The sequence below is a fragment of the Pleurodeles waltl genome, chromosome 4_1, assembly GCF_031143425.1.
Source record: "Pleurodeles waltl isolate 20211129_DDA chromosome 4_1, aPleWal1.hap1.20221129, whole genome shotgun sequence".
Taxonomy (NCBI): Eukaryota; Metazoa; Chordata; class Amphibia; order Caudata; family Salamandridae; genus Pleurodeles; species Pleurodeles waltl.
The window spans coordinates 587,565,376-587,592,051 of record NC_090442.1 but is presented as its reverse complement, the minus strand read 5'-3'; the positions used below and the strand labels follow the sequence as shown (position 1 = coordinate 587,592,051).

Genomic DNA, 26,676 nt, shown 5'->3' with positions numbered 1-26,676 from the left:
TGGAAAATGTTTTTAGTAAGACGGAGCTAGCTTTATATGCAAGACTAAGGGCAAAAAGTATGCTCAATGGTGTATTAACAGAATATGTTGACCTAAAGCAAGGTTCTGGACAAGGCTGCCCCTTTTCACCTTTCTTAATTCTATTGGTAATTGACCCTATACTTCGTTCCATTAGAATTAATGAAAATATCTTTGAGGTTTAAATCTAACAATATTATGGTTACAGCTGCTGGTTAGTGTTGATACTTCCATTAAGGGCACCAACGAATTATTTTTCTTCACCGTCTGGACATTCCTTAAACCATGATAAATCTGAGATTTTAGCTTTAAATAAACTAGGAGGTAAATACAAACTAGGTACTTCTCGACTGGCATGGCAAAGGCACTTTATTAATTACCTTGGAATCAAATCCAATGACAATATTATAGAAACAAACATGAGACAGTTACTCTCAGAAAGATTTCAGATATCCTAGATGGCTGGTCCCCTAAGTATTTATCACGGTGGGGATGGTCTGAAATGATAAAGATGATCACCACAATGGTTAATTACTTACTGAGTAGGATCTCAGCAATACTCTCAATCAATTTGTTTTGTAAATGTGACCACTTACTAAAACATTTTCATAGCAACCTATAACTTCCCTGAAACAATTAAGACTCCCTAAAGACCAAGGTGGAGTAAACTAGGTGCTAGATGAATCACCAACCTTGATCTCAACCTTCCCATCTGGATAGAAATAGATATTACATTCTCCAACATTTTGGTTTGGTTTCATATTTGATGGCCTCTGCTTACAAGATAGCACTCCCTCAGTCCAATCTTATTTTCAGTGCCACAAAGAAAGCTATCCTGCTTATAGACTCACTTCCAAGTGAAAACCAAATTTCAAACTTCTAATTTGCTCTCAGTGTATACCTTAAAGAGGATGGCCAACCCATAAACTGGATAGAATGGTCCTCAAAAGAAATGTTTGTGCCAAAACTACTAGGTACACTTATAGATCACATATCCTGTTCTTTCTTACAACATACTTACAAATTAGATAATGTAGCATTTTATAGATGTTTGATACTCGAAGGTGCTCTATCCAGAGCAAAGAATCCTAACCTAAATCCTTCTGTATTGGACTTTATGATATAACTAAACAATGGTGGTCATATGGTTTCCAAAACCTGCTCCCTTAATCACATCCTCTAAAGTCCTCTTTCCTGTACAGCTAAAATTGGACTCAGAATTAGACCTAGATCCCCCCATTGATTTGGCAAAGATCCAGGCTTCTTCTTTTAAAAATAAAACTTCTCCTGATCTTTCAATGACACAATTTCATCTACTCCATAGAACACGTTGGACTCTACAACGTTTGTGTAAGATGAATCTCCATTATGCTGGAACTGTAATATTGCAACAGGGGATCTTGTGCACATTATGTTTAATTTCCCAGCGTTAAGAGTTTTAGAAAAACAATTTTTGGTTTCAGAGAATTGTGTTTACTTATCAAAGCAATGATTTTTCTCTTATCTTCTAACCAGCCCTCATGATCCTTTCATCTCTAGTAAAAATGTTAGTTCTTGGATCTATTCTTGACGCTTGGATGTAAGACTGCATTATGCAACTGGAAATCTGCATCTAAAGTTTCCTAACAGGTTTGAGAAGAATGGTTATCTTTTACAAGAGTAGCTGACAATATACCTCTTCCATAATCTCCCTGGGAACCCATCTGGGAATTGTTGGACTCTTACATTAAAAATCTTAAGCCTCTTTGATACTTCAACACTTGTTTTGCTACATAACCGGAATAATATATGTATAATGTCAGGTTGTAACTTCTTCTATTTACTGCTTTTTATAGTCTTTCTTTTTACTACTTTCTCTTTTTTCTCTTTTCTTTCTCATAGATGTTTAACTTACTATTCTGTCAATGCTTTATGATTTTGCAAGTACCATCCTTGTGCCTTAAAAAATAAATACATTTAAAAAGTAATGGGTAATCCTTCTAAAAAAATTAGGTACTCATGACAAAAGCCTTCTCTCATTATTGGAACAACATTAAGTGTCCTGTGTTAAAAGCCCCTCAACCTTGACCTGTCAGATCTGTTCACAAGCCTGGGCAGCATCACCAAAGGACCCCAGGGGGCGCCAGTCATCAACAATTGCTTTTATCACTTGGAAATCCTTTGTCGCATTCTACCTTCTCTCCATCCTCAGTTTCACGTTATGAATGTTTTCAAGAGGCCACATTAGTCTATGGCAACATCTCCTCTTTGAAAAATCCCCTAACCATCTGCAGCTTATCCTAAACTCTACTGCTAGATTGCTCACAGGCTGCAAGAAATGGAAGTTCCTCTCTCTTACACTATGCCAACTTTGTTTCACAGTCAGGAAATGTATTCAGTTTAAATGCTTAACTATTGTCCATAAAGTGATCTACTCCACCTCGCCTCATTTTCTGGCCTCCACATTTAATAGGTATAGCCTTATTATGTCTCAAAATTTGTGAGTCAATACTTGCTGCAGATACTGGCATTGCACAAAGTTTATTCTGGAGATAAAGCCTTCTCTGTCACAGCTGCCAAGCTTTGGAAAACACTCCACCTTCATCTTTATTCTGAACCCCCCTCACTAAGAGTTAAAAAGACGTCTCTTTAAGCAGTAAGGTCTTAATTTGGATTGCTTGTCTAAGCACCAGGAAGTTTACAGTTCCCTTAATAAAACACTCATATCTTATTATTCCCAAATATTATTACTCACTGTGTGTCACCACAAGCCTTTTCTTCTACAAGGTCAGGCTCATGCTTGCAATTTGGTAAACAAATATAACTGGACATATATCCTCGTCTTAATAACCGTGCCAATTCGATATTTTAAAATTAACTTTAAGTACAGAGAGTGTAGAGCATGGCTTAAATGTATTAGTACATACCTGTTGCTCGTAAGCAAGAAGCTGCTTGGAAAGCTGCTGTGTTGCTAAGCACATCTCGTTCTGTGAAAAGAGAGAGAAACAATAATTGAATTGATTCAAACTGTTTTAGATGTAACTTAATATGGCAAATGCATTAAGACATTAAAGTATGCAGTCCTTCAAGTACAAACAGTAGTCCTAACCACTTTTGACCAATTTTCCTTCTTTCCCACCTAGATAAACTACTAGAAAAGGTTGATGGGAGGAATAGTCCAACTCGAACTGCTAGTCCAGGTCCTCCCTCAAATGGAACACAAGTAACTCAAGACCAGTTTTACCATGATTGGGTTTCTTAAGTCGGTGTAGCTTGGTTCTAGTGGCATAGTGAGCACTGGGTGCATGTCATGGAATACCATTGCCTCTTAGGCCATTATATCAAACACACAAAAGATGATGGCAGGATGCTTGCAATCAGTCTAACCACTGGCAATCACTCTGGTTAGCTGTCCCAGCTATTGTTCTTTTGCCCCCTCCCCCAAGCCACCTCAGTTTGGACCCATCAGTACGCAAATCAGTCCTGACCCTGACTGGATAGGAGCAGTCCAAATCAAATTGATAGATTGTCCCTGAACTGGAAAACAAACAACTCAAGGCTGATTTTGCCTGATTGGGGCCAGTTGCGGCTCGTGGGTGTCACAGGGGGTGGGGGGCGCGCATGAGGGGAGGGAGCATGGGGGGGAGGGAGGATTAATAAAAGATATTTAAAAAAAAAAAAAAAAACTTACCTCCTCCGTTGCGCCGCAACGCTCCTCTCCCTTGTCGTCACTGCAGGCTCAAAGCCTGCCCTGCGCCAATCCTGACGCTGCTCAGAGCAGCATCAGGATTGGCTGGAATCGCCCAGCCAGGGCACTCCCAGACAGACTGGGAGCCTATGCAGGCTCTCACCAGCCCAGCAACTCAGTTGCTGGGCTGGAGACAGCCTATTGAGCATGTGTGTTTGGCCGTCCCAGGACAGCCGGCCAAACACACATGCGCTCTGAGAGGAGTGCACTGTGCACTCCCCTCACTGCTCTTGACCCCAATGCCCCACCCCTTTCGCAAGGAAAGTATAATAAACTTGGTTTATTATCCTTTTCAAGGGAAAGGAATTGCAGCAGTTGCTGTGGCTGGTGGGGGGGAGGGAGAAGTTGACACTCCTCCGCCCTAGCGGAGGAGCCGCCACTTATTGGGGCTCTACAGTAGTGTTTAGCTTGGTTTCAGTAGCACAGTGAGCCTGGGTCTGAGCATACTTTTCCCATTAAGTGCTACATTAAACACAAAAAAGGTGCAATTGCCAGTAGTTAGACAAGTTAAAAGCATTCCTCCCATCACATTTTGTATGTTTTGTCAGGGTTACTTCAGTTTGGAACTAGCTAGGAAAAAGATTTAAGGATTTAGTTTAATAGTAATTACAAATCAAACCTAATGATCAAGTCCAATTTTAAATTACTGTTTTGAAAATGCCACTTTTAGAAAGTTGGCATTTTTGTATGTTTTTGTGTCCAAGGTTTACCCTATTTCCTTGCTATGGATCCATACATGTACACTTAGTGACTCTGTGATGCATGTGACAATGATGTCATTTCAAAAGTCTTTTCAGATATCATTTCAGATGTCATTTAACATGTTATGAATGAATTAATAAGTGAAGCCATAAGCAGTGCATGGTGGTGACGCAAGTTATAGGTCGCTCAATAAACGAGTACATTTCTGTTTTATTTTGTTTTTAAAAAGGTAGTTTTTATGATTCTACAATGCCAAACTGGAATATCACTTTAACCAGTGGATGGTCAATGAATATCCAGTTTTTTTTATTTTTTATGTAAATGTACATATCATTACCATAGATGACTATTAGGTCACTTTAACCTTTTTTTACGATCTTATAACTATATTACAGTACAACTTAATTGCAACCTCTGTTTTATTCTGGGAATTTTTGTTTTTTTGGATCATATTTTTGATCAGATTCATACAACTCCTTCACTGAACATACCTTCTGACCAAGCGCCGGAGACGGCTGCATGCAGGTCCTAACCTGCATACAGACCCTGAGCCCCGCCGCCCGCAGGAGACAGACCCTAGCTACACATGGCCTGGGGTTGGATGTAGGACTTAGTCTACAACCAGGCACTGCGCAAAACACATGCAGGTTGCCAACCCAGTGCTACACCCGACTGGTTGGTCATGTGGAACCAAAGTGGCAGATAGGGGAAGAGCGCTTTTGACTAATCAGAACGCTCTGTGTTTTTTTTAATTTGCAGTACTGCAGGAGTACCGCAGTACTCCTCGGGATAAACTGCCCAGATACTATACATTTTGAACCTTAATTTCTTAGAAACGGCTGACCAGATTTACATTAATTCACTAAAAGCACACTTTCTGAGTAAAAATCTAGCTTTCTGCCAAAATTGGTGTAATGTTGTTCAACTGTTTTAGCCTCTTAAAATTTCGATGGGAAACTGCATGGGGAAAAATATTTTGGGTGCCCTTTTTCTCACCCCTGACAGATCACCCCGAAAGGAGCTGAATTTGATGAACTTTTGTTGGGGGGGGGAAAGTCTAGTGAAGGTTCATCAAATGGCACTAAATTTATCAGAAAAACAAAAAACGTAGCTTTTTCAATTCTCAAATCTTTTAAACACTTCATATGTAAGAGCAGAAGTACTTACACCATGGTTTGCCATGAGGGACAATCTGCAAACAACACTCACTCATGCATCTAAAAAAAAGTACATCTAGGAATCTGATGCGAACTGAAACTCTCTGCAACCCCATCAGAGGTATCAATCACTATATCAATAATACAATACAACCATTGCAAGGAAACAACTGAGCAGATGCTGTTTTTCTGCCCCCTTTACAAGAGCCTTAGAGGGAGGTGGATTATCCCCCTTTGTAAAAACGTATTATTGCAGGACCGAGCTAACGCTACCAGAATATGCAGATACGATACTTCTACACTGGTAGTTAGCTCAGTCTCCAAATACTTAACTGAAGCCTGGTCTATTCGTCGTAGGTACATATCAGCCATGGGTTCCTTGAATCCGTTTTCTCGCATATAGAAGGTGGTTTTTACATGAAATTTATATTTTTGATGTTTAACTTTTAAATCTTCAGATACAATAGATACTATGTAATTGAAGTGAACTCTAGCAAACTTTTATGAGGTTTTTTCAGGAATCTCTTTGTTACGAACCTGTATCCCCGTATAGGAAAAGATGAGACCTTACAAGTTTATAGAGATGTTCTTTTAGTCGAATTGTTATGATATTTTTTTACAAAAACTTAATATCCAAGTATTTATTGTACAGTTTTTATTGTTTTTAAGTATGCTTAAAGTTTTAGTGCCAAGTAGCACATTGTCGATATTTATATGATTGCAGGTTTTATGTTTCAATAGTTTTACCTACGTTCAAATGGTGCAAATTTTTCTATGCAATACTTTATTATGAAGACTGTCTTTTTTTTTGTATTTTAATGGTCTAAATTTTCAGACCGAATGAATAAAAAATAAAAAAATACAATACAATATGTACTTTGGAGAGTGCAGTGGTAAAGGAGCTAGCATGGTACTTGTACACAAACTCCTGTGTCTTAACTCACAAACCCAGATACAGCTACTGTATTCACATATCATTTTGATGTTGGAACCTGTAGACCTGCCTTCTAATCCTGGTTCACTGCCATGAAATGTTAAAAGTAAATGCACTATGTGTTGCCTTATAGTGTCCTAATTGCATGTTATAATCCCCAGTCACATTCTGCATTTTATATTATTTTTCTAACTGGATCCCACACACAATATTCTCATATGGACAGCACCATAACGTGGAGATTCTCTCCCAGGCAATTAGGCTGTACAGCAGTTCACTGCCGCTTCACATTGGTTTCATGCTTCATCAAAAGGCTAACTAAACTAAATTGAAAATGACCTGCATGTTACACGTAAACAAATCTGTGCAACATGCGCATTAGCCCACCAAACTATCTGCTCTGCTGTACTGTACTGAGGTTTCAAGCTGGCTGCATCACTTCAGGTGTTGCGCCACAGTCATTCAATGCTGCAAATGCAGCCACAGAAATTTAACAATGAAAGAGGATCACATCAATGTTCTCTTGTACTACTCTGCAGAAAAAGCTTCTCTCCAGACAAAGACATTTGAGTTGGCCCACAACACTGAATGAAAGCTAACGTGAAATGAAACTCGAACTCTGCAAAACTCCCAAGACCACATGGCATACATGTCAACATTTGGAAAGCAGAAAGAAGGAGCTTTAAGAAACAAATAATCGGGGGAATTTAGTTTCACAAATGACTTGTATTTAAGTGGGGACCATTTCAGGTGGGAAAAAGCTAAATTAAAGCCATTTTGCCTTTGAAAATCAGCAGTCGCTGACCTGAATCGAGCCTGCTGGCATGTAAAGATATCGGGCATCAGATTTTTTTTTGGGGGGGGGGGGAGGGGGGGGAGGCAGAAATATCGGCTGGCCCGACACCTACAAGGTCTCCTTAGCTAAATCCATGACTGCCAGGCCTAAACTACTGCTCATGGTTCACACACTTCAGTATTAACAATGTTTATATTGTGAGAGAGAGATAGAAATTGAAAGAGAGTTTGAGAATAGCTGTGTGTGAGGGAGAGAGACAATGTGTGTGTTTGTTTTTTGGCAACAGCTCCTACTGGCAGAGAAAGTATGAGGAAATTCAACATTTAATCTAGTAGACCTTAAACTTTATAAGAAAGAGGATGTTCAAGATTGCACCATCCTGTCACCCGAGGACACTGCTTGGGGTTGCCACAAGATCTCTGAACTCTAGTTGGAAACTCCTACTTACACAGATATCCATTTGCTGGCGTTCCTTCACTAGACTGGAATCAGGCCCTTTCCTTGAGGTGGGTCCAATTACTTTCAGATTAAATGACTTAAAACTCATTTAAGTATTCTGGAAGCTTACTGAAGCTGTCGCACTAAAAGACAATTTAGCTCTTTCAGTTGCCTTCCTGGGGTGTGAATGGCCCAGAATTCTTTGCTAAATGTCTTCCTGGTGAATCTCATTTGTTCCTGACAGTTATCTGCTTTCCTGAAGCCTATTCTCTATATGCAAAGTATGTTAATGTTTTCACACGGGGCCATGACAGCTCCTACCTTATTCATGATACCTGCAGTTCAACCGAAGAAACAGACATATATGGGATGGTGTTGGCTCCTCACAGTGCCAAGGCATCTGCTGCACTTTTCACAACCAAGAATGCAAGCACCCTAGAAACACTAAATCTGCTAATTAACACATCATGGCGAGGCCTTACATGCTGAGTAGCTCGCCATAAAAGGTGCCAGGGTTAAGCAACCTAAATTAAAGTTCAAGTCAAGTACTACATATTCCTTTAGAGGAGCTGGGAAACAGTGTAATTATGTGTGAGGAGTGGGAAGAATTGCTTCCATGGTGTGCTGTTTTAATACTGAACTGGATATAAAGCTGGACTTTAAGGAACTAGAAACATTTTTACAATATCCGTTGAGCATTGTATGAAAAAGTGGTGTTTTTGAGAAAATATCACTGAAGCTCTGAACTTCTTAAGAACTAAAGAACTTTAAGAACGAGAACTTACAGTGCCTTGAAACTGGCGTTCTGGCATTGGTGCACATTATAAGAAAACAAAACAGTACATATACAGCCATGTTCCTAACAGTACCTAGATCAATTAATCACAAGTTGTAACAAGGTTGATACATTTATGGCTTGCAAGTTAAATACCTTGTTACTTGTGTTGCTTTAAGGTGCTGAAACCCTCTGAGGATCACCTGAGTCTAGACAAGAAATGTCCAAATCCAAAGATAAAGGCCAGAGGGACAGGATAGCATAAAAAGCAGTCTACTTTTATCAGCTTAGTTCTGGCATGCATTCTCTTACTGTACCTCACTGGCCTTACCTTAAGCCCTTTCTTTCCCTTTTATCCCAAGAGAGCTTCTTTAGACCACTTACATTTACTGTGATGCTCGAGAAAGCTCCAGAAAGGGGGTGTATTTTTTATGTACGGCTAATATATGGAGTTACTCTTGCTGCAAAGGGTTTCAGTATGCTTAGCGTTTAACAAAGTATGCAAGAATGAGGTCTAAAATATTAGAAATTCTAACAAACGTGCGGTATAAGAAAATAACAGGGAAGAATGGGTAGCTATAGATAATAATGCAAAGTAGAGTCTCTCTTGTAAAATGGGACAAAGTGTCCATCAGTTGGAGGAGGGAGAAAGGAGAGGTAAACATTAACGTGAGAAATAACTAGTAGCGTTTTCAGTGGTACAATGCTCTCTTATCTCAAACCTCAGGTAGAGAGTGTAGTAATGTGGGAGAATTGACTGGGATCTGAACCTTTTTGATTCAGCTTGAAAAAAGTATTTATGTTAAAGTTCATTTATGCCTCTGTAAATGTTCAGAGGGAATGGGAGATATACTGGTTGCTTATGTGCTTCTAAAGTGAGGTAAGTTAGCTTGAACTAATTTGTACCTCCAGAGCCTGTGTTAGAGAGAAAACATTATTAATAAAAGATGAATAACCAAAATGTAAGACATAATGTATGTTAAAAGGCCTAATTTAGATAAACTCGTACTAGAAATGTAAAACATGCATGTTTAAAATGTGGCTGACATTGTGTCCGCCAGATAGAGTTTTATGTGAAATAATAAATTACTGTGAAATGTATTTTGATGAATCACAACCACATGTTCTAATGATTTGCAATTATTATTAACTAATACATCTTACATTAATTATGGTTTAAATATTAGAAATTGTTTTATTCTTCATGTATTAGCATTAGAAAAAGGGCCTACTTTGAGTAATTTTCCAGAAGCACAATGTTGAAATATTATGCTGACTGAAATGCTTTTGCATGCATTGTTTATTAGACATCGTATTGGAAGCTCACAGTGGAAATCTACTGCTTGCTGTTCGTTCTTTACTTCTTTGTGATAACTACTGCAAGGTTTAACAATGTGCCTTAGTTTCTGGTAGGAAGTAATGTTAGTTAAATGCCAGGTTCTGTGCTGTTTTCTACAATGTTATTATTCTGCCGAAACTGCGGCCTGGAGAGAAGCGTTAACATGAGCCTATCTTGAAGAAGGAATTAGAAACTGCGGCCTGGAGAGAAGCGTTAACATGAGCCTATCTTGAAGAAGGAATTAAGAAAGATACAACCGAAGCTCAGATGAAAATCAATTGGTTGCTCACTATCACACCTCATAGTCCTGTCCAATAGAAGCCTAGCTAGTGATTTTTGGGACTTTAATTAGGCAAGGTTCTGGATGATGTAAGTGAGTGTTTCTGTTCAGCTCTTTTCAGTTCTTCTCAGTTCACTTATGATTTTTAACAGTTCAGATACATTAGGCCCCACTTTATTGAACTGTTGCCCCTTTCCTTGTTCCTGATGCTGAACATGAGGAACTGCTGATCCTGTGCTCTGCTGATGAAGACTCTGATAGCTGCTGTTTCACTTAGGAGAGGTATAACCATAGAACATTTTTTTCCTTTGCAGGTTTTCCTCTTAAAAATCCAACCGCATCTTTGTTCGCGCCATAGTTAGATGTTTTTCCAAATTACTTTTTGCATGTGCAAAGCCAAACCCCACAAATGCTTTTCGAATTGGAATTTGGTAGTCAGGACGTCTGATCCAATAGTTAAACTAAATGTTTATTGATTGATTATGATTGAATGAACTGAACAATTAATTAAATCTGTTGCTATTTCTCAAATAATTCTGTTGTTATTCTGTGTAAATCTTTTGGCATGTTTAATGGTAATTGCTCTTGTAAGATTGAGATTCTTCAAACGCTTTGGACAGCCTGTGTTGTTTCTGTACTAGTATCTTTTGGTTTTGTTAATCATTTACGTGACTTTAGCATTGTTAATTTAAGGGCAATAATGTTTAAACTTTACTAAATTGGTGTGGTAATTCATGACCATATAGGTCAGCATGCATATAAATTACTGATTCCTTATATCATCTTGTTATTGTTCATGGATGTTGATTCTCATTGTTTGATTTGATTATCTTATTACTCCTGTCTGAGTCAAAAGATTTGGTTCGACCTCTGAGGGTAGTAGATGTCACTGCCCTGTTACGTGTCACCTTAGCCTAATTTAGGAGGTCACACGCCCACAGAATCTGGTAGCAGAGAATGGTTTTGCCTCCATGGGAGAGAGATCATCTATGATTTTTGGTTATTTGGTTTTGCCAATGCTTGCTTAGATGAGATTTGGTATGTTCCCAGTGTTTTGAGTGTTGTATGAGTTTTAAGTAGGGACCAAAACAATAGCAAGTAGGAAGATATTCATAGGATATGGGCGCTCACAGTGAATCCATACAATAATATTAACAATCCAATCGTGGCACGGTGCTCCTGGCAAGAGGATCTTCCTTAGTCCTCTAATGTTTCCAAGGAAAACAAAACAGTAAAAAGCAACTGTCAGGGCACTCATGAATCAATGATTCAAAGTTTTCAATGTATCCAATCTTGAATATATAGTCACAATGACACCATGAAGAGTTCGAGCCCAATTTATTCTTGAAGCATAGAGTTCATCATAGCAACCAAAGGCCGTCCTTGAAATCACTATTCATGTAGCAACCACAGCCAACACATGTTTCGTCCGATGAGATAACAATCTCAAAGACTTCATCAGGGCTTAACTCAAATGGACTATAGTAAAAAAGGTCTTCACAAAGCATTTGCAATATCTTATAGAGGTATCATGAGTAAAAAGCAAATAGTATTGTGGAGTGATCTCATATTCAATCCTTTCGTTTAGCAGGTGCTATAAATAATATGGAAAGAACACCGCGATCGAGTCATCACGCGGCGTTCTCAGTATCGTTGTTGAAATCTAACTCAGTTCTAGTGTGAAAATATGTTGGGGTTGTTCATATTCACATCTCTCATTTTCACAATCCTGATTTTGTTATTCCTCATTATTCTAATAATTGCAGCTCATGCACTTTATCATAGATTACAGTCTTTTCAATAAATGTATTGAAAACGGTTCTGCATCTCTTGTCTTGCCTCTGTGGGTATAAGAGACTTGTATGTGGAGAGAAAAGGATATGGACTGTTTCACCATGATTTTCGCTGATGTTTTTTCCCCAGAATTCCAGGCAAAAGGCAATGAAAATCACCTTCATCAGTTGAGGTTTGGTGAGGTGCTGCTAGTGAGCCAGGGGGGTTGGGCCGACAGCTGCCAACTGGCGTGGGAATCACCTACAATGAAAAGATGCTGCCACTTCAAGTCCAGCAGTCTCGTCCGAGAACTAGAGATCTTATGACGTGGCGCCAACAACGATGATATAGGCACTAAGTTTACGAGTCTCCTGAATATCTCTGTCTCACACACACTGAGGATACCCTAAGTACCATCACATGGAGACGCACGTGGCCGTAGAAGTGATCCTCTTCAGCTAAATAGGGAGCACCAATCTAGGCTGTAGGTTGTTCAAGCTTGAACCATAAAAGGACTTTTTCCCCCATTGGTGTTCCCTAAAACCTATTCTCAAATATGGCAAATCCTGTAAACATCAGGGATGACTGCAGACATCCGCTCAAGCAGTTTTTTTCAGCCCATGGCTTCTCAGAAGACTGCGGGATGTCACATTCGTCGTGGAACCCCACTACACATATAGGACAGAAATATTCTATTCCTGGGTCAACTTTCCTGAAGTAGATGCAAATATACATACATACAGTACCAAGCTTACCAGTACTTAGAGATACCTCTCTCTTATCAAGAGCATGAAAACCTGTTCAATGGTGCCCTTCCACATATAATACAACATGTGAAATTAGGTCCTTGAAGCAATGATGGACCAATGTGGCCAGCACTTGGCACTTATACACCACATCCCAATATGCATGCTATGCAAGTAGTTCACATACGCGCACTTTACAATGAGCTAGTAGCAATATATAGACAAATAATACAATTCATGATGCAGACTTCGAACACCACCCCAGCGAGGGCTGCTTCAACTGCTCACCAATTGCCCTTTCTTAGAATTAATCCACATACAGTCCACTCAATAATGGGAAAATAACCCACAGAGTAGGACAAGATTCAGTTCTGGATTGCATAAAAAACAAATCAGCTGGAAGCAGTGTTTCCCTATATGGGACCACAAGACAAACATAGAATTCTCCCCATATGCTGGCTGTTTGGCATGGTTCCCTAAATAGGAGATTGTAACACTTGGGGTTCAGTCTTTGCCACAATCCACACTACCATGCATGGTACCCTAACACTTGCCATTTTACTGGAAGTTTTAAAACAAATTCAAAATGAACATGGGGCCATCCTGACCCGGGATTTGGGGATGAAGCTGATGCACAATTCTGACACAGTATCCTCAATTATTTTAAGAAACATTAAAGGAGATGCAGCAGCATAGGCTATTCGCCAGCTGCTCCAAGATGTTCCTCAGCAGGAAAAGGAGCCTGAGCTGCCAAAGATTATTTCATACAACTATACTAGTATAGGACAGGATAGTCTAGGGACCAGTCAAACTAAACCACAAATACAAAGTACCACCCCAAAGGAAGGTACCAAACAAGCACAAGATGGTTCTAAAAAACGCTGGGATAACCAAAAACAAAACAAAGACAGAATAAGTCAGAGAGGAGAATCTCTGCAACAGGAAATCTCTGAAAGAAGATATAATCTATGAAACAGAGAAACTTTGAAAACTCCTGATAGATACCAATTTACTGAAACACGTCCCTCTCGTTCCTTTCAGGATACACCAGACAAACAGAGTGAGAAAGTGGTATGGTCTGAAATGGGAAGTGACTTCACAAAGCTGAAGAATAACTTACAACGTTCCCCAGAAGCTTATGTTAAAAAAGAAAAGGTGGCTGCAATTTCAATCAAAAATGTCAGCCATGCTGAGAACACCGTTGAAGGACAGGATGTGGGCAGTGACTCTGATAGACAGCGCAGCAGAGGTCACGATTTGTCACCAAAATCTTATAGATCATCTGGATGTGACATCAACTAGCGACTTTTCCATCATAGAGACAGCAGACAGGGGTGTCTCACCACCGACAGGGTTTATGAATTAAACATCCAAATAGAGGGAGGTATAGAGTGCACTATTGAAGTAATATTCTGAGAAAATTCAAACTGTGATATTCTATTGGCAGAAAACGATTGCCCACCTCAATTTGTCTGCAAGCTCCCAGGTGGGAAAGATATAATTTTGCTTTCTTTCTCAATCCTGGTTCTGGACCCGGTAAAGGAAGCCTATGTCACCACATGGGCTCTGGCGCAGGCTCTGGCACTGTACCGCAACCATGTGGTGTGGGATAAAGAACACCTCTACGATACAATACCAATTAGATCTTCTCCACAGTCTCAACCACAATATTAAACAAAAGGCTAAAGCTCCAGTGTGAGAGATTCTCATACAACTTGAGTACCAGGGAGTAATTGAGCTCTGTGTTTCTGCAACAAATAACCTGTTATTCCCTGTTGCCAACCAAGATCATTCATATAGAGTAGTCTTGGACTACAGACATTTAAATGGTCACTCATGGACCTATGCAATACAAGACACACACAGCACAGCACTAATTAACAACATGGTGTGAAAAAAATACAAAACAACCTTGGATATTTCCCAAGTGTTTTTTTCTACCAGAATCTAGTGCCTGAAAGTCAGAGCGTCGCTTTTGCTGATTATCTCAAGGGTATAAGAACAGCCCTGGGTTGTTTTCAGCCTGAGTAACATTAATACTATACGAGATTGATCCTGAGGCATTGTCTTACGTAAATTATATTTATCTCACAGATGACAACCTTAAAATACATCAGGCCAGGGTGGATCGGATCGTGTTGAGTTTCACCACCCAGCGCTACAAATTCAATTTCAAGAAAACTAAAATTGCATTCCTAAGTGTCCTATTTCTGGAATATCAGATGGAGGCAAGATCATGGCCCGCACTTTCTAGACAAATGCACCCAACTTCAACCTCCAAATACCATAAAAAAACTGCAGTCATTGCTGAGTTCCTTTAACTTTGGCAGAACATACATACCTCATTATGCACAACGCATAAAACCACTTCACAATTTAATTTGTCCAGATTACTCAGTCAAATACTGGACAATAGAACACACATGGATTCTCAGAAAACTTCAGCGAGACATGTTTGAAGCAAAACATTTACACACGTGACAACAAAAGAAACATGGTTTCATAATAGTTGCTTGTGCCATCGGCTTCATCTATGTCACATTCAATGAAGGTGACACAGTACCCATAGCATACAAATCACATTTGTATTCCAATGCAGAACAACGTTTTGCACCAACAGAAAAAATAATGACTGCTGTTCAGATGACCCTCATCGAGGAGAGGCCACTTGCCCAAGAGAAACACATCAATGTTGTTACCCCGGTGCCAGCCCTCGAGGCGGTCACCATAGCTAGCATTCCAAAAGCATTACTTCCACATTGGATTCAATGGACAACCTCTGTGACTCTCACTGATGTGGATTACATTTTTGACCCAAAACTTCAGACCCAGGTATTCCTCCAATATGAACAGGAGTACACTGCACCTACTAATGTATTACCTTTAGACCAATATCTAACTGTCATTTACACTGATGGTTCAGCACAACCAGCTGTAGGTACTAAACAAAGATACTCAAACGCTTGTGCTGTCATAAGTGGAGTGATGGTACATGCCACCCTCAAAATACCTACACACAGACCCTAGGGGACTGTTCAATTGGCAGAGCTTAAAGCTCTTGTCCTGGCACTGAAACATACAGATCCTGACCAACCAATACTTAGTGTGTGATTCGTATTATTGTACCCAGTCCTATAATGACTACTTAAATCACTGGCGCCTGATTGGCTTCAGAGGTTCCAAAGGGAACACCATCAAAAACAGAAACTTGTGTTGTAGGGGAAGGTAGCTGACCTACGGGACAGACTACCTAAAGCTCATGTAGTACATACATTGGGTTATCAATGTGTAGGAGTACACATTGTAGAAAACACCTTGGCTGATGAAGCTGCCAAGTCCGCAGTAGCTACGGCTTCTGTTGCTGCAATATCTCGCTGATATGCAAGGTTGGATAATGAGAAGCTGGCTACCAAAAGCATTCCCTTCTAAATATTCCCACCATCTCAGTGCCCAGAACATTGCATTTGCAAACATTCCAGGGGTAGGGGATTGTGTGATCCCCAACCAAGACCACAGAGTAGATCTCATCAAAGCAGAATATGAGGGTATTGCTTCTGGTAACGCAGGTGTGGCAGCTACAATTTCAAAAAAGCTTTTGGTGGCCAGGTCTTTACAAACAGACCAAGCAATATGTCCTTTGTTGTAACATTTGCCAGCACATTACAGGGTCCACCACTAAATGGCCACTAACGACATCCCTCCTAATTACTAACAAACCACTACAATATGCATACCTGGGCCATTGTGGTCCTTTACAACCTGATGGTGCATACAAATACATCTTAGTCACTGTTGATTCTTTTTCTAGATTCCTGTGGATATAGTCAACAACGGTTGGCTGACAATCGGACTGTTATTAAAGATTTGCAAGTCATTATTAGTACCTATGTCGTTGAAGCATTCCACTCGGACCTGGGCCCTGCCTTTGCCTCTAGGGCATTCAGGGACACCATGAGAACGATGGATGTTCAACTCCATTATTCCTCCTCCTATTATCCAGAGGAAAGCAGCATTGTGGAGAGGAAGAACTGAGACTTAAAGCAGTCCTTAACAGCAAGAATATTAGGTTCAGGCTGAGTTGTCATCATCATACTTCTGCGGGTGCTGCCTGCTTCTGTGAAGGTTCTCTGAGATGCAGAGCACCCCATTCTGTCTCCTCATCCAAAAGGCCACATCCTGGTCCTTCCTGGTCCTCAGCAGCACCCAAAAACCTCTACCACGACCCTTGCAGCTAGCAAGGCTTGTTTGCGGTATTTCTGCGTGGGAACACCTCTGCAAGCTTCATTGTGACGTGGGACATCTGTCTTCCAAAGAAGAAGTTCCTAGTCCTCTTCTTTCTTGCAGAACTCCAAGCTTCTTCCATCCGGAGGCAGCTGCCTTGCACCTTTATCCGGGGTTTCCTGGGCTCCTGCCCCCCCCTTGACACTGTTGCGACTATTGGACTTGGTCCCCTTGCCTTGCAGGTCCTCAGGTCTGGAAATCCGTTGTCAGTGCACTGCTGGTGTGGGTTGTTCTTGCAGAATCACCCTATCACGACTATTGTGGTCTTTTGGGGTAGTAGGTGTACTTTACTCCTACTTTTCAGGGTCTTGGGGTGGGGTGTCTTGGACACCCTGACTGTTTTCTTACAGTCCCAGAGACCCTCTACAAGCTCCCATTGGTCTGGGGTCCATTTGTGATTCCCATATCACTTTTGGAGTATATGGTTTGTGTTGCCCCTAGACCTATGTTCTCCTATTGCAACCTATTGTAATTCTACACTGTTTGCATTACTTTTCTGACTCTTACTTACCTGATTTTGGTTTGTGTACATATAACTTGTGTATATTACTTACCTTCTTACTGAGGGTACTTACTGAGATACTTGTGGCATATTGTCATAAAAATAAAGTACCTTTATTTTTAGTAACTGGACCTGGCACAAGGTGCAAGTACCTTTTGGTACCCACTACAAGCCAGGCCAGCCTCCTACAAGAGGTGCCTCTCAAACGCCAAACATTCAGGCCTCTCCCGAATTTGACCTATAGAGACAGATTTTGCACTGCATGATACCCATGTTCTCATCTTGCCTTAGAATTTTTTTTTTAAATGTGAATGGTCGGTCTCTTTCCGCTAAGACTACATTTACTTAGTGGTTAATTTGGGCCATCCTATAAGTATACTCCCTTGAAGATGTCCGTGCAGAACCAAAAACAAGCACTGAAAGGTTTAATAAAAGGTTTTTTGTGTAATAGCGATATTGCTGACGTCTGCAGATAAAGTTGCGGCTTCTATGGGAGGTTGAATATATGAGCCATTTGCAGCCCTTTCTGAAGGATATTAAGAACAGGTCGGCCTTGAAGGTGACTCTGGGTGAGGTCCCCACCTTTATTAGGTGGAGGGGTATTACCCAGGAGGGTTTGGCTTGGGATCCCTGCCCTTTCTGTAAGCTGGAATCTCTTTCATTGGTGTATATGCTTGTTTTTTGTTGCTCCTTTTGTAATATATGACACAGTATATTATTCCCAGTCCTTAGAAAGTTGCAGGTACGCCGCATGAGAGATCTGGTGCGGTTAATTATGCAGTGTAACAGTCTGCTGGTTTGTTGGGCCATGGCTAAATTTCGATCTGTTGTTTCTGAAAGGTTAGTGGGTATGACTTAGTTTTATGATATGGTAATTTGGCACATTATTGTGGATTATGGGAAGGCGTGCGTTAGACTGGTCGCCATTTTCCAAGGTTGTACTCCCTGTTTAAGCCTACCCTGTTAAGTCGCAATTAATTATGACTGTGAACAGGGGGACTTTAGGGGGGATGATTCTATACACGTGGTTGAGTCCAGGAAAGAGAAAGGTTTGGTTTTTACTTTTTAAACACATTTTTCTTTGATTGAATTATATGTTTATTGCATGATATTTATTGAATAATGTTATTGTCTTTTGTATAACAACTGCTGAGCATGGTTAGGAGTATTGTACTCGGGGATAGTCTCCTATGTTGTAAGATGACTTTGCAAATGGATTGGCACATGTCCGTGTTTTTTGTACATTATGTTATTTATGCAAGTGTCGCCAGGGTTGTGTGGGTTGAATCTGCTTATGATTATTAATAAGTTTTTAGTGACATTTGTTATGAATGTTACCACTATTGTATTTTTTATTGTCATTTCAAAAGTTAAGGGGTTTGTATGGCCTAATATCAAATTTATAAAACAAATGTGAAATAGATATAATCTACTAGATTAATTTCTACCTCCAAATTTTTCCATGGTTAGCGCTGGTTTTAAAAGAATGCAGTGCTGTAATGGTAAAGCCACTCCTAAACAAACCAACGTTTCCACCAAACAACCCATCTTCCTCTTCCAAAATTTGGGGAAATTATAAAGGAAATAGTTTTTAAATGACTTACTCCTTTTGTGGAATCAAACAGAAGTCTGTTTTCTTCAGACTGGTTTTAGAACCAGAAATACAGCAGAACTGATGGTACTACCCATTCTGGATGATCTTCGCAGACTAGTGGTTGGCATGGATGTTGGAGCCCTCGTCCTTCGTGACCTGTCTGCCACCTTCAACACCATTGGCCTAGCACTTCCCTTCACCAGACTTCAGGAAATTGGCCTAGACAACCTGGTCCTGAAATGGATAACATTCTTCCTGTCTGGTCACACTCACACCATCTGTCACCAATTATACGAATGACAGTAAAAAAAAAAAAAACATCAAATATGGTGTCCCATAGGGTTATCATTGCCGCCATTGCTATTCAGTCATTACATGTTGCTGACACTCTAATAGTACACCTGTGCAGATGACGTGCAAGTGATTTTCTAACTGGTGACGCTTAAGAAATCCTTGGACTGTCCCTACTCCACTGGTTTTCTTTCCTTCATTGTCAAATCAACCCAAAAATGTATAGTTCCTAATTTCCTAAGGTAAATCTAATAAAACAGAATTGTTGAAGAGGATGGAGTCAGCCAAACTCACTGATTGATGGTTTGTAACATGGCTCCTTCATCTGCATCATTAATTCTACCTAATCCTCCTAGTAGCAGTGCTGTATGCAGCCAGCAACCACAGCCTATATATACACACTGGCTATTTAGTTTGTGTGGCAGTAGAGAAGGTTCCTCCTGGGGAGTTTGGGCTGGGATTATGATCCAAGGAGGGCAGGGCAAGATGGCATCTGAGGCCTTCTGATGGACTGGTGGCCTGCCCTGGTTTTACAGCAGCAGCAAGAGATTTCCAATCCCAGATGGGAGGGGGTGGTGGGTGAATGGTGAAACGTCTGCTGGGGTATATGGCTAGTCTCCCCACCTTTGGACTGTGCCCCAGGAGCAAGGAAGTCCACAGGGAATATAAGCGATGGGTGGTGTGATGGCACCTGCTGAGTCGTTGATACATTCTGGGTCCTCCAGTGCATGGTTCATATTTGGGAAATAAACAGGTGTTTGAGATGGATAAAATGCCTCCATGGCCCTCACGCTGCTTAGAACTCAGGATTACATTAGTAAAGCTCCATTAGAGGAATGCCGATCTCAATAACCAGTGTAAGCCATGTACTGGGTGGAAAGTGGTTGGCATTACTAGGTGCCCTGCTAGGAGGCAGATCCTTGTCAGAACCCTCCCCAGCTTACACAGGGGGTTGGCTCTGAATCAGACTGGGAAGCTTCTAACCAACCTCTCATTGAATGGGCCAGACTGGTTCTGGTCATCCACCATAAGCATGTTAAACAGAAACTCTTTTGTATGGTTCTTTCCTATAACTAAACCTCTATCTAAGCAGAGACTACTTAAGCTCTTGTAGTTCAAAATGTCATAAGTAGCATTGACAGTTTTGAGAGTGGAATTTACCACAGACATGATAACAAAAGGTTTAGAGATAGGGAGAAGAGAGAAAACGTTTTAGAACTTGAGAAAGTACAGAGAAAAAAAAACTTTTTCTAACTTTCAGAAAACTTTTAGAAGTTTTAAGAAACTTTTCAGAACTTTGTAAAAAGTTTTAGAGTAGAAAAGCAAACTTTTTTGGTTACGTTTACATACACTGAACTGTTTGGTATATGATTCTCTTATGAAAAGTACAAAATGACAAAGTGGTAAAGCAGTTACAAGTACTTATCCCACCTCTGCACCACCAATGTAGGAGGATAGCCTGGCTTGTAGTGGGTACCAAAGGTACTTACACCTTGTGCCAGGTCCAGTTATCACTTATTAGTAGAATAGAGGTGTTTCTAGCAGGTTAGGCTGATAGAAGGTAACTATGGCAAAGCAGCTTAGGCTGAACTAGGAGACATGCAAAGCTCCTACTATACCACTTACATCATATGCACAATATCATAAGAAAACACAATACACAGAGTTACTAAAAATAAAGGTACTTTATTTTTATGACAATATGCCACAAGTATCTCAGTGAGTACCCTCAGTAAGAAGGTAAGTAATATACATAAGTTATATGTACACAAACCAAAATCAGGTAAGTAAAAGTCAGAAAAGTAATGCAAACAGTGTAGAATTACAATAGGTTGCAATAGGAGAACATAGGTCTAGGGGCAACACAAACCATATACTCCAAAAGTAGAATGAGAATCACAAATGGACCCCAGACCAATGGGAGCTTGTAGAGGGTCGCTGGGACTGTAAGAAAACAGTCAGGGTGTCCAAGATACCCCACCCCAAGACCCTGAAAAGTAGGAGTAAAGAACACCTACTACCCCAAAAGAGCACAATAGTCGTGATAGGGGGATTCTGCAAGAACAACACACACCAGCAGTGCACTGACAACGAATTTCCGGACCTGAGGACCTGCAAGGCAAGGGGACCAAGTCCAATAGTCGCGACAGTGTCCGGGGGGGGAGGGGGTGGGAGGAGCCCAGGAAACCCCGGATGAAGGTGCAAGGAAGCTGCCTCCGGATGGAAGAAGCTTGGAGTTCTGCAAGAAAGAAGAGGACTAGGAACTTCTCCTTTGGAAGACCGATGTCCCACGTCGCGATGAAGCTTGCAGAGGTGTTCACACGCAGAAATACCGCAAACAAGCCTTGCTAGCTGCAAGGGTTGCAGTGAAGGTTTTTGGGTGCTGCTGAGGACCAGGAAGGACCAGGATGTCGTCTTTTGGAGGAGGAGACAGAGCGGGCGCTCAGCAACTCAGAGAGCCCTCACAGAAGCAGGCAGCACCAGCAGAAGTACCCCAACAGGCACTTAGAAGAAGAGTGACCCGGAGTCCTCGCGAAGTTACAAAAGAGAGTCCCACGACGTCGGAGGCCAACTCAGAGGGTTATGCACTGCAGGACGGAGTGCTGGGGACCCAGGCTAGGCTGAGCATGAAGGAAATCCTGGAAGAGTGCACGGGAGCCGGAGCAGCTGCAAATCACGCAGTACACAGCTTTGCAGTCTAGCGTGGGGAGACAAGGACTTACCTCCACCAAACTTGGACTGAAGAGTCACTGGTCTGTGGGAGTCACTTGGACAGAGTTGCTGTGTTCCTGGGACCACGCTTGTCAGGATGAGAGGGGACCCAGAGGACCAGTGATGCAGTCTTTTGGTGCCTGCGTTAGCAGGGGAAAGATTCCGTCGACCCACAGGATATTTCTTCGGAGCTTCTGGTGCAGGGTGAAGGCAGGCTACCCCCAGAGCATGCACCACCTGGAAACAGTCGAGAAAGCCGGCAGGACGAGGCGCTACAATGTTGCTGGTAGTCGTCTTGCCACTTTGTTGCGGTTTTGCAGGCGTCCTGGAGCAGTCAGCGGTCGATCCTTGGTAGAAGGCGAAGAGGGAGATGCAGAGGAACTCTGGTGAGCTCTTGCATTCGTTATCTGAAGAATTCCCCAAAGCAGAGACCCTAAATAGCCAGAAAAGGAGGTTTGGCTACCAAGAAAGGAGGATTGGCTACCAAGACAGATAAGAGCCTATCAGAAGGAGTCTCTGACGTCACCTGTTGGCACTGGCCACTCAGAGCAGTCCAGTGTGCCCCCAACACCTCTGTTTCCAAGATGGCAGAGGTCTGGAACACACTGGAGGAGCTCTGGGCACCTCCCCTGGGAGGTACAGGTCAGGGGAGTGGTCACGCCCCTTTCCTTTGTCCAGTTTCGCGCCAGAGCAGGGCTGGAGGATCCCTAAACCGGTGTAGACTGGCTTATGCAGAGATGGGCACCATCTGTGCCCATCAAAGCATTTCCAGAGGCTGGGGGAGGCTACTCCTCCCCAGCCCTTCACACCTATTTCCAAAGGGAGAGGGTGTAACACCCTCTCTTAGAGGAAATCCTTTGTTCTGCCTTCCTGGGCCAGGGCTGCCTGGACCCCAGGAGGGCAGAAACCTGTCTGAAGGGTTGGCGGCAGCAGCAGCAGCTGCAGTGGAAACCCCGGAAAGGCAGTTTGGCAGTACCCGGGTTCTGTGCTAGAGACCCAGGGGATCATGGAATTGTCCCCCCAATACCAGAATTATCTTAGACATGTTACATGGCCATGTTCGGAGTTACCATTGTGACGCTATACATAGGTAGTGACCTATGTATAGTGCACGCGTGTAATAGTGTCCCCGCACTCACAAAGTCCGGGGAATTTGCCCTGAACGATGTGGGGGCACCTTGGCTAGTGCCGGGGTGCCCACACACTAAGTAACTTGTCACCCAACCTTCACTAAGTGAAGGTTAGACATATAGGTGACTTATAAGTAACTTATGTGCAGTGGTAAATGGCTGTGAAATAACGTGGACGTTATTTCACTCAGGCTGCAGTGGCAGGCCTGTGTAAGAATTGTAAGAGCTCTCTATGGGTGGCAAAAGAAATGCTGCAGCCCATAGGGATCTCCTGGAACCCCAATACCCTGGGTACCTCAATACCATATACAAGGGAATTATATGGGTGTACCAGTATGCCAATGTGAATTGGTAAATTTAGTCACTAGCCTGCAGTGACAAATTTGGAAAGCAGAGAGAGCATAAACACTGAGGTTCTGGTTAGCAGAGCCTCAGTGATACAGTTAGGGACCACACAGGGAACACATACAGGGCACATACTGTGAGCACTGGGGCCCTGCCTGGGGAATTAACATCACTTACTGAGTCACTTCCCGTTGTAGGTCCCACCAATAAACAACATTTAGTTGTCTGTTGTCAAAGACCTATTGTATACAATACCCATAAATACCATGGGCTTTGTGCCAGCCTATTGCTCATCACTAGCTTTCCTGCATTTTCTTGTGTTTGTCCTTCCTCTGGAACATAGGGCCAGATGTATCAAACATTTTTGCGATTGCAAACGGCTCAAAGGGCTGTTTGCGATGGCAAAAACTGGATTTTGGTATGTATCAAATCCAATTTGCGATTCGATATCTTGTTACCTAGTAGCAAATTGGATTTACAACTACATACCGATTCGTTATTAGGAAGGGGCATGTCAAGGGCATCCCTTCCTAATACCGAATCGCAGAGGTATTTATGATGGTTTTGTGACCATGAATGCGGTTGCAAAACAATTGCAGTTACCACCAATTTCAAATTGGTGGTAACCCATTTGCAAAGGGGAAGGGGTCCCCAAGGGACCCCTTACCCTATGTGAATGCATGCGAAAACATTTTTTAAGAGCAGGCAGTGGTCCCAGGGACCACTGCCTACTCTTTAAAAATGAAAGGAAAGCTTTTCATTTTTCTTTTTTAAAACGCATCCCCATTCCTTTAAAGAAAACAGGCTGCATTTTTTTTTTTAAATTGCTTTATTGAAAAGCAATCACAGAGATGGTGGTCTGCTGAGCCCAGCAGGCCACCATCCCTGTGATTGTAGCCATTCGCAATTGGTCGCAAATTGTGACCTACCTCATGAATATTAATGAGGTAGGTCAGTTTGGAAACCCTTGTGAATGGCTACAATCACAGGGATGTATACATTCCAATAGCGATTACTTAATTGCGCTTTGCAAAAAAAAAAAATCCCAATTTGGTAATCGCTATTGGAAAACTTGATACATCTGGCCCATAGTTACTTAACCATCCTTCCATGGCTCACGTCACGGAAGTACTGTTTTTTTACCTTTGAGCACTCCATGGGAGTGCAAAAGTTTCCTTTTTTTCTCTCTCTCTCGCTCTCCAAAGTGCTCCTTTGCCACTCATATCCTCATCTCCTTCACTCTGTGTTGTTCTCCACCTTTCAGATAGGCTGTAAAAGCACAGCAACAGGTATACCTTTGAGATGTTTGACTTAATTGGATTAGTTTTCTTTTATATCCTGCCTTTCACATGTTGCATAGAAGTTCAGGTCTTGCCACACAAATTCAACATTTATGGCAATAACAGCAGAAGTGTGACAGGAAAGAGGTCTTGTGTCCCAGAGACCGATAAATATGCTCCTAGGACTGCTGCAGAGCACCAAATGATTGGTGCATTCGTCTCAGTTCTTATTTGTGTGGAAAGTAAATGGCAAGCATTTTTCTGTGAATCCTGACACCTTCACCTGACAGCTCTTATGTCCTTTTGAGTAAATACAAACTAATGCTTTGATATATTTAAAGTTGGATCACATGCAATATGCTTTTTACATTTTGTTCAGAATTAACTGTGTGAAATTTGATTAATAAATCATGCTCTTCATAAAGATTGAAAATATTTAATTCAGTTATCAGTTTTAAAATAACTTATGATATGTATTTGCCTTTCATCCAATATTTCGACCATGTTTTCCTTTAGTCTTTTACCCATGCTGTACATACAGGCATTGGCAAAGCCAATAGGTTAGCATTCGGTTTATAAGGCCAATACCTATTGGCTTTGTCAATCCTTGTTAGGTTTCATATGTATGATCCTTGTGCTATTCATCGCAAAATATTGTATTCTCTATCTACTCAAAGGGGCTTTGTTTCAGCCTCCTTTAGACTTTATCTTCTTTTGATACAGAACCTTTAGCCATTGTTCTGACACATTTTCATTTGCATCTTAGATTTGTCCAAAGGACTATCGTAGGCTCTAATATTTTCTCTTGGCTGCTTAGGTATGTCTTTTCACCTTTGTTGGAGTGCATGAGGGACTGTTTTACCACAGAAATCACTGAGTAGTTAGGTAGTACAAAACAGTGAGTGCTGACAAAAGTATCTGAAAAATTGATATTATAGACAACAACACTTGGCAAAGCCAATAGGTCTGACCTTTGAACCTGGTGTAATATTTGTTATAATTTTATGGGAAGCATATACCACAAAAATAAAAAAGAAGAAAGAAGAAAATATATCAACTATATTTGGCAGCCATATGCTTACAAATTAAAAGAACAAAATCATTGAAAAATACAATTCTTATCAATCTTAATAAATTATTGGCTTTAATTTAATGTAACCTGAAAATATAATTTAAATGTGCAAATATAAGTAAAGAAAATAAAAAGGATGAAGAATTAAAAGAAGCTAAAAATGCTTACGTATGGTATTTCTGAACCAGCCCAGGCACTTTATCAGCAGATGTACATAAATGAGAATGCTAAATTGACAAAATTAAATGTTAGTGACCTCAGAAATTTTGCTTTAAGTGAACAAGTCTAACTTACCTTATGTCATCTATCTTTAACATTATGTTGTACTACACCACGTGATTAACATTGCCATTTCACTCTCTGCTAGAATAAAGAATCACTAACCTTCACGAAGCAACCTGAAGACATCACTGAATGTCTGGAGCAAAATGTGATTTTCTCAAGGTTGAATTTAGCAGGCCTAGGCTGAATAACCTATTATGTAACAGGTGTATCCCCATGTAACTGACACTGTGAGCACAGAATTTCATGTAGTGTAACAGTGATAAAAGCTACTCGAGTATTCTGTTGCAAATGTTTCTCTTGGCTTGATTTCTACTGGCCATGAGCCTGACAACCATGAACTAATGTAGTGAATTTATGGACCCCTTGTTTTGCATCCTATACATAAGTGTTTTTTTACGTTGTAAGGAGGAGGTCCTCTCACTAATTATTAGAAGGTGAATCTCTGTCAGATTTAGCCCGAGTTCATAATTCTCTGTATTTTAGGTTTGGCACTTGCACT

General features: G+C 41.1%; 1 protein-coding gene across 2 annotated transcripts in view; it reads right to left on the bottom strand.

Moving 5' to 3' along the window:
* Positions 1 to 26,676, bottom strand: part of APPL2 (adaptor protein, phosphotyrosine interacting with PH domain and leucine zipper 2) — a 512,959-nt gene that overhangs the window by 343,389 nt on the left and 142,894 nt on the right. For both annotated transcript variants that reach the window (XM_069228970.1, XM_069228971.1), the window contains exon 3: positions 2,925 to 2,984. In XM_069228970.1, the coding sequence (XP_069085071.1) occupies positions 2,925 to 2,984 (60 nt within the window). The remainder of the gene's footprint in view (positions 1 to 2,924; positions 2,985 to 26,676) is intronic.